The 8,717-nt window shown below is 56.6% G+C and overlaps 1 protein-coding gene across 1 annotated transcript in view; it reads right to left on the bottom strand.

Moving 5' to 3' along the window:
- Positions 1-8,717, bottom strand: part of TOGARAM2 (TOG array regulator of axonemal microtubules 2) — a 59,572-nt gene that overhangs the window by 36,092 nt on the left and 14,763 nt on the right. The window contains 9 exon segments of the mRNA XM_007470894.1: positions 1,905-2,095; positions 2,801-3,024; positions 3,642-3,923; positions 4,335-4,443; positions 4,891-5,004; positions 5,321-5,351; positions 7,251-7,370; positions 7,516-7,588; positions 8,164-8,274. Coding sequence (XP_007470956.1) covers positions 1,905-2,095; positions 2,801-3,024; positions 3,642-3,923; positions 4,335-4,443; positions 4,891-5,004; positions 5,321-5,351; positions 7,251-7,370; positions 7,516-7,588; positions 8,164-8,274 — 1,255 coding nt within the window.

Raw genomic sequence — 8,717 nt, 5'->3', positions numbered from 1 at the left:
GCGGGGGCAGATGTGGAGCTGGGGCTTGAAAAACGTAGGAACTGATCAGCGGGCCAAGGGGAAAAGGCTCATGTTGGAGCTGCAGAGAGGTGCCCTCCAGGGCTCAGCACAGGCACTGGGAAGGGTGGGTCGGAGCCGGTAGAGCAGCACAGGAGGAAGTGTGGAGTGGTGGCCTGGGACACGCTGAATGTCTGGCCAGAGAGACTCACCTTTAAGCTGCTGGCACCAGGAAGTCCATAAAGGTGAGATGCATGGAAGAGGTGTATTCAGGGCGTGGATGAGAACACGAGATTAGGATGGAGAGCCCAAGGCTGCAAGGAGACCGGGTAAGAGCTATGGGGGGAGATCAAAAGGGAGCCAGTAAATGCAAACTGAGAGGAAAGGCAGGGGCAAGACGGGGGTGGTAGCTTTTGTATCTTCTCTTACTGTTCAAGAAAGACCTAATGGGATGTGGCAATCTGCTGGGAACAGGAGGCAATCAAAGATGATGCTGAAATTGGAAGATCAAAGGGAACACCTGCACCTTGGTGGAAATCGGGAGGTTGTAGGAGGGAGGCAGCTTGGGGAAACGTGAGGTGCTCTGTCCGTGATGCCGTGACGGTGGCACATCCTCCCTCCCTGCCTCTGATGCTGGATCTGCATCAGCCATAAGGACCCTGAGGGTGCTCAACAGAAGGATGGAAGCACAGAGCCTGACTCTGGGGAGACCTCAGGGTGAGAGCAGGGGACACGGAAGTCACCCATCCCCCATGATCTTGGAAGCCACTGCACAGATAAGATCAAGGGGAGAACAAGGAGGTGGGGGGCAAAGGGCTCTGGAACAAATTCAAGGAATGATGAAAGAAGGTGCACAGGAGGCTGCCTGGAAGGTTGAGAAGCAGGTTTAAAGTCAGGAAGGTGAGGTAGAAGAGTCCAAGGGCATCCACAGCTCAGATGGTGCAAAACAGTCAAGAGCAGTGGGATGGGATGGGAGGGTCACTTATCTGGGGCCAGAGAGTCATGAGAGCCACCAAGAACTCTCAGAGGGGAGGTAGAGGAGGGTGTCTGAGCAGGAAAGGAGGAGGCAGTGCCGACGGGGAGGAGGGAGGTCAACTGAGAAATCAGGCAGAGAACTCAAACCCAGGAGCAGGTCCACAGTGGGTTCCCACACTGCACCACGGGTGGGAAAGATGTAGACACGCCTCCAGTCAGAAGGGAAGACAGCGTGGGAGACAGAGGGAGAGAAGGAGCTTGAGAGAAATAGGTACAGCCAACCCCAAATAAAGCGCACGCTCTCGCCCTCTCTCTCTCTCTCTCTCTCTCTCTCTCTCTCTCACATACATACACAGTCACTCCAGCAGTCTGGCCTGACGACAGGTATGTCTTTGGCCATGTGGACAGCACCCTCTGTCGCACGTACAAGCCGTAAGTCCAGATTCATTACAACACAGAGATCCTCTGCCCGCTGATTCCCAGCCTTCTGGGGGGTATGAAGACCCCTTTTTAAGTCCAAAAGTTTTGTGGACTCCCCCCCATATACACAGACACGATAATACTTGTTTTTTTAGTGTCCGTTAATTAAGAAAATATCAATACGTCGTCACAAAGAGCTACCATTAATTCAATAGAGCTTTAAAATAATTTGTATTTTATTCATCACTGCGGCAACCACACACATCAGGACACTGGTAGAAAACAGAGGCCGAGACATTGTTAATTAAGCCCATACATCCCTCCTGCTGGAGTCAAGGGTCAGAGCTGTGACCACCCCAGGTCTGAGGCTCACAGTGGAGGACCTTGCCCCTCACACGCCCAGCCCCTAGAGTTCTGCCCTGGCATGGAGGTTTAGCCATAGGGAGCCCAAGTGGATCTTGGGGGGTAGGGGAGAGAGGACTGCAAGGTACTTTTGACTTAGCGCTGCTTACCCTGTGGTGGCAGGCCTCAGGCCCGTGAGGTTGTCCTGGCCTGGAGGCAAGAGGCTGGGAAGGGAGCCGGGCGTGCAGGAGGAGGTCCCGGCGGGCACCCTGTCCTTTGGGATGGGCGGGATCACAATGCCCGCCAGGGACTTGTGCATCTTCTCGTCACTGCAGTGCAGGTACTGCTGGGAGGCCTGCGCCTGGGAGCGGAGGTGGAGGAGGGGTCTGGTCCATGAAACATTCCACTTTGGATGCTCACCTCTCAGGCACCTCACACAGAGCGGTCCCTTCTATCAGCAGCCACCTGGGCAGAAGTGCTGGCAAGTATCCTCTGTTTCTCTTTCCAGCCACACAACACTGGGACCCCCAGATTCATTGTTTCCTTACCATTTTAGGCAAGAAGGGAATCCCCTCATTCTTATTCCAACCCCTTTTGTTATTATTATTATTTGTTTTTCTGTTCTCATTTCAGAAAATCCTAGAACGTCAGGGCCGAAAGGGATCCTCAAAAACATCTGGTCCAATTCCCTCTTTTTAGTGCAAACTGGGGCTCAGAGAGGGGAGTGACTTGCCCAAGGTCACACAACCAGTGAGGGGCAGAGTGAAAACCAGAACCCAAACCCCCAGAGTCCCAGCCCAGCATTCTTTCCCCTCTGCCCCAGTCCCTTACCAAAAATGGGGAGGACCAGAAGCATGAGGAATTCTGGAACATTTAGATCAGAGATGGCTTGGGAACCACCAAGTGTAAGACAGGTGGTCACACAGCCTCTGCTCAGGAGGACTGGGCTCGGTACCTCTCGCGCAACTCCCAAGCCAGAGAAGACACCTCCAGAGAAGCTCAGGGCTTGGGAACAGGGGTTGGTAAAGGATAGAAAGAAAAACAGAAGGGCAAGGAAGCAAGACACCAACCGCCTTAACTCCTGGGCACCGGCTTTCAGTTCCTGGGGTCCCTGATGGCTCCTGGGTGGGTCCAGGCCTTTGTCCTTGGTTCCGCTGGCCTCCAGCGTTGTGGGGATGCTCTGGATGGGAGGCACCGGCCTGGGCACCCTCAGCAGCCTCTGAGAGGCAGCCCAGGGGATGGCGGTCCTCAGGGGAACTCCTTTGGGGGCTCCCCCAGGATCCAGAGAGGCTGTATGGGGTGGGGACGGGGAGTAGGTTAGTCCCAGGGGTGCGGGGAATGGGGTTAATTCAGATGCTGGCAACAGGGCTTTATGTCCTGGGGCAGCTGAGACGGAGAGATGAGGGCGCAGATCCGCCCCCAGCTCTACCCGCACCACTAGACTCTGCTGAGTGTCCTTTCCCACTCCTGTAAAATTTGGTAGAAAGTGTCAATCAAAGTTACCTATTTAAAATTCAGAGGCAGGTTGGGTAGAAAGGGAAACAAAATCAGTACTGAATGAGGAGTGAGGACAGCAGGTTCTAGTCCTTGCGTCCCTCTGAAAACCACTGGGTGGCGTTAAGCATAGCCGGTGGGAGCGGGAAGAATATGGTCAGATTTGTGTTCAAAAAGAATTCCTCTGCGGCGAAGAAGACTCGAAGACTAGAATTCCTCTGCGGCGAGGGTGAGAATGGGGAGGCAGGTTGGGATCTACTGCAGAGGCCCGGGTGGGAGACGGCGTTCCAGGGAGGAGGTGGAGGGTGTAGAGAGAGGGTGCTTGGCGGGTGCCCCCTGGCTAGCCCAGCTGCCAGCTGGACACCTGCTGGTCCTCACAGCCCAGGTGGCAGGTGGACAGGCCCAGGGCTCACCTCGGGGAGATGCTGCCAAGCCCTCCAAGAGTCTCCTTGTCTTGAGCTTGTCCTTAATCTGAGTGGTGTCCCGGGCCACCCAGTTGGCCTCCGACTCCAGCGAAGGAAGTGGCACCAGGGGCTGGAGGCCCAGTGACAGGGCCCCGAGCTTCCTGGGATGGCCATTCCTGGCCTGCCAGCCCTTCAGGGAAGCATCCAGCTTGAGGCTGCCAGGGTCCCCACGTCCACTCAAGAGCTGCGACGGCTTCTCTAGCAGGACGCTCAGCACTGGCTGGCGGGAGGCTGAGGGAAGCAGAGACCAGAGCTGCAGTGCTAGAGGAGCCCAGGTCCTGAAGCCAGGGACCACAGCCCTGCCTTCCCGGGGTTCCTAGAAGAGCCCCACTTCCCTGTTCCTGCAGGTCCCCTCCGTACAACTCCATCCCCTGAGGCACCTAAAACCAAAGGGCATTTTCAGTAGGGACCAAAGTAAAAACAATACCTGCCGGTAACTTGAGGACACAGCCGGGCATCTAAACACACCCATCTCCTCCCTCCAGGACGAGGCCCAAGCTCTGCTCCATGGTCACTGGCCCTGACTGGGCAGCTGTCAGGTGGAATCCCCCATCTCTGCCCGAAGGCCCCAGAGAGGCTGCCCTGGGCACTCGAAGGCCATTTGATGTGACCAAGTCACTAGGCCCAGTCCCCCAGTCTCACCTTTTCCAAAAGTCTTTGGGCTGGAGTCACTGCTTTCCCCCGGGAGTGTACGGGGCCCAGCACTGGTCCAAGGGATGCTCCCACAGTACAGGGCCACCGGAGCCAGAACCTTGCCAGGGGACAGAAGCACAGGGAGAGCGGCATCTTAGAGTCCACTGAGGCCAGGACTGATGACAGACTGCCCCGGGGTCTCTGCAGCCCGTCCCCCAAAGCAGAGCCTGGCCCTCACGTGGGGGCTTGCCATCCCAACTCCAGCCAGCCAGGGCACCATGATCGCCACCAGAGCCCACTCTTCCCCGCCCTCTCGGCCTGACTTCTCCCCCCAGCTTGGCTCCAAACCCCTCCCCCCATTACACCTTCACAGCATCCTTCAGGGGCTCCCCAGGTGCTCTGCCCTGAGCACCGCGGCCTGTTTCCTGAACTGCTCAGGCATTCCCGATTCTCCACACTCCTCCCAAGAGGTCGCCAGGTCCCTGCTCCAAGCCCTCCAGGGAGAATTGGCCCTCTACCTCACAAGCACCCATTCTCTCCAGGGCAGGACCTCTGATCCCCTCACTCTGCAGAGGAGACTGAGGCCCACACAGCTGGCTCCCAGTGGCAGCGCCAGGCCTGGGACCCAGTCTCCCGCCACAGAGCTGGCCACACTGTCCCCACTCTCCTGCCCTGTCAGCTGAGGAAACGGGGCCAGCCAGTGCTCCTGGAGGCCCCACTCCTCTATCCTCTGCCCATCTCCACCTTCCCACCACAGAAGACTATGCTCAGCCCCTCGGCCAGCCCACCAGCTCGAGAGTGGAGGCAAAGCTCAGGCTAAGGAGGCCAGAGCCAGGCCAGGGAGCCCCCTGACGGACGGCTGAGCAGGGAGGGCCCACAGACAGCCTGGCCCGGATGGAAAAGCCCGGCAGCCCAGCTACATCCCCCAGGCGGAGCCCCTGGGAGTACCCGAGGAAGATCCCCACCCCCTCATGACTTCCCTAGGTGCCCCTTACCTGGGGGGAAAGCGTCACGGGTGCTCGTGCCCTGGGTGGAGAAGGCACCTGGGAGGTGGTCTGCAGGGAGCAGCTACTTTCTGGGCCGTGAGTACGATCCTCAAGCATCCAGAGGGCCCCAACCTGTAACATCCAGGGACCTATGATGGGGAGAGGCAGAAAGAAGTCAGTACAAATCACAAACACTTTTTATACCACTTCGAGGGAAGCCCACCAGGAGTTAAAGCATTCTTATAGTGAAGAAATCTGCCACTAAACCAAAGGACGCTTCTTTTTTAACATTTGGACTCTCTTGGATGCTTCAAAATTTCCAAGTCCCCGGGCTGCATGACTGTAGGCCGAGTTCATTGTGAAGAGTGTCCGTGAAACCCAAGAACCCGCCTTTGCTCATGGACAGCTCGGGGTCTTGGGGAAGGTGGAGTTTATCAAGGGGGAGTCTAACACTTTGTTTCCCCATCAGTTGCTACTTTCCTCATCACTCTGCCAGCTGCCCTGGAAGCTCACGCTGAGTGTCAAGCTTTGTGACCCCTCTTATCACGCAGGTACGCGGTAGGGCCTCCCCTGAGGCCAGCTCTCCAGTTTTCTCTCAGGCGCGCCAGTCTCCATCTGTACCAAGGTCCTGGCCCTTGTTCTCACTTTGCTGACCAAGCCAACCTCAGACCCTCTCAGCCATTTCACTGTCCTGTACTGATCGCTTGAGCACGCCAAGCCTCTTCCCAGCCTCCCTTAACCCTCTGGGGTCAGTCATCTGCTCCCGCCCTTGACCTGAGTTCATTCTTTTTCCATGTGATAAGGGCCTCCCCGCAGACGCTGTGACTTCACACAATTTTCTAAATTCTCTGCTGAGATAATAGTGACCCATTTTCACCCTGACAGGCAGGGAGGTGAACGGCCAGAGCTGATCAGTGATAAAATCAAGGGCAAAGGCCACATCTCCCAAATCTCCCAATTTCTACTCGAGAGTAGGTCCCTCGAGATATCATCTGGGGACAGGGCAGGATGCAATGCCAGCTTCCTTTTGCTGAGCAACAAATCCCAACCCAGGGACTGAGAAATCCTGCCTTCCGTCTGGAAGCCAGCCCGCCACGTCCCCACCCAGGCCCCAGAAGGCCGAGCGGCTCCTAGCAACCCTCCTGGTCAAACAGTGGCTCCAGCCGGTCCCAGCCAGCATGGCCCCAGCCCAGCTTTTGCCTGGTCTCGCTGATTACAGCCTCAAGCCACTTGGGTTCTCTGTCTGAGGAGAATTTTCCTCACGATCAGGGGAGAAGGCAACCCCCTGTCTGCTGACAGCTGGGATAGGGCTTTGGCCACATGGTAGTGACAAGCTGCCAGGAATAGCTGAGGGACACGGCACTTCTCCCGAGCAACGTGGAGGGAGATTCTGCTCCACGGCTCCCAACACCCCACTCCTCGCCCCACTGAGTGAGAGACTCAAGACACTGGCAAGGTGGCTGCTTTGGGCAAAGCCCAGAAGGAACATTCCTGGGGGGACAGACCTTCCACGGCTGAATTAAAGCAAACGAGCTGGAGTCCAGGCTTTGGGGGCAGTGAGGGTTGCAGGCCACACAGACACCTGTTACCCATTCCTAACCAGAGCGCAGACTTTCTGTGCGAATTCCACGTGGAAAAGCGATATTTAGCTACAGCCCTTGTTCTCAACCTCAGCCGCAGATCAGAGTCTCCTGGAACTGATTAAAATGACAGATTCCAAGGCCTCACCCCAGGCCCCAGGTAGAGTTTTCTAGGGAGCAGCCACAGGGATCTGTTTGGGGTTTTTTGTTTTGTGTTTTTCTTAAATTCTGAGTGACTCTGATGTTCAACCAGGATTGAGAACCACTGGGCTATAGTTCAGATTCCCTTTATATTAAGAGACCAGCCCTGTTTCTGACCTTAGGCTGCCACAGTGGATATTGCTACTCAATCTGCCCACCAGAGCATCACGTCTAGAAGGCTAAAGAGAAGATCTGGAGCTGCCTTAGAGCACAGATACGTGAGGTCCAGCGGCACCTTCTGAGCGAGCCGGCCCTCCACCCGACTCGCCACAAACTCCCTGGCGGACGAAGACGGCCCAGGTTCCCCCGTTCCCTGAGGGACACCAGCAGTACAGAAGGGAAACGTGGGTCCACTCCATAGCTTGCCCAGGCAACCCTGTCGGCAGAGCCCCTTTTAGGCCTGCCCACCGCTTGCATCCACACCTTTGAGCCCTCGGGCCCGCAGGGTCTACATGCAGGGCCTCCTCAGTGCCTGCCCACGGGGAGGTGCCCACAGCTGTGGACGGACAAGCATGTCTCATGTGAGAGCAGTGGGTGCCACCTCCCCAGGACCTGGTGGGAACTTAAAGATCTATGTCCAAACTATAAAAACCAGGATCAGAAATTCCATTCCAAATGTGGACAAAGCTTTCGAGTTTGGCATGGACAGTACTTAGTGCTGACCCCTGAGGCACGATTCACTGAACCCCCATTTGACCTGGCACTGTCCTGGGCACCAAGGAGTATGTCCCCTGTTGGAAAAGCCAGCCTCTGACCTAAAGTGCTAACAGCCAGGGGGTTCTGGGGACCAGGGTTCCGTCCTCACCCCCGAAGTTCTGGATTGCCCAAGATGGCTGGCTCCTCCACCCTCGGCCTCGGTGTCCTCACTCAGGCAGGGGGTGGCCCAAGGTAACTGACCGTTGTCTACTCCTTCCACTAAAGCAACGGCTAAAGAGGTTCCATGGTGACCAACACCACAGGAATGAAGAAAGGTGACAGAAGGGACTCAGGTTTCAGGTGGAAAGGAAACAAACATGGACTCTCCCAGGAAAGAATGTCGGCCCCAAAGACAAAGTCCCAACCGCCCTGTGCCTTGCACAGCCCGCAGGGAGCCAGTGCCCCACTCCAGGTCCACCTTGCTCCCAAGGGAGCTGGGCAGAGTCTGGTCCTCCCATGAATAGCCCTCGGCAGGAGGGCCAGCATCTGAGTAGGGAGGAGAGATCAGAGCAGGGGGACTGGGGAGGGGGTCGTCTCCCAATCCTGGGATGTGGGTTCCATTAAGTCAGAGAGCGCATCTGCGCAGATGTGTTTGGTGGGAACAATAGTGCCATGTCCAGGCGAGGAGAGAGAGAGAGGAAGGCAAAACGGCCGAGTTACCACACCTAGTGATTGAACCCAAAATATGTGCCCCACTGAAATACTCTCTGAAGAGGGGCCCCGGGTGTAGGCAGCCCTCCCACCCCACAGACCTGCCCCAGCCTGCCCCTGAACGCCCACCTCGGGACACCTGGAACTCTGCTTTGAGGTTGACACAGCTAGGTTGGAACCCTGCCCTGCCCCTCTTTTTTTTTTTTTTTTTTTTTTTTTTGCAGTACGCGGGCCTCTCACTGTTGTGGCCTCTCCTGTTGCGGAGCACAGGCTCCGGA

The sequence above is a fragment of the Lipotes vexillifer genome, unplaced genomic scaffold, assembly GCF_000442215.2.
Source record: "Lipotes vexillifer unplaced genomic scaffold, Lipotes_vexillifer_v1.1 scaffold717, whole genome shotgun sequence".
In the NCBI taxonomy this organism is placed as follows: Eukaryota; Metazoa; Chordata; class Mammalia; order Artiodactyla; family Lipotidae; genus Lipotes; species Lipotes vexillifer.
The sequence above is the reverse complement of the archived record's forward strand: the minus strand, read 5'-3'. Positions and strand labels throughout refer to the sequence as shown.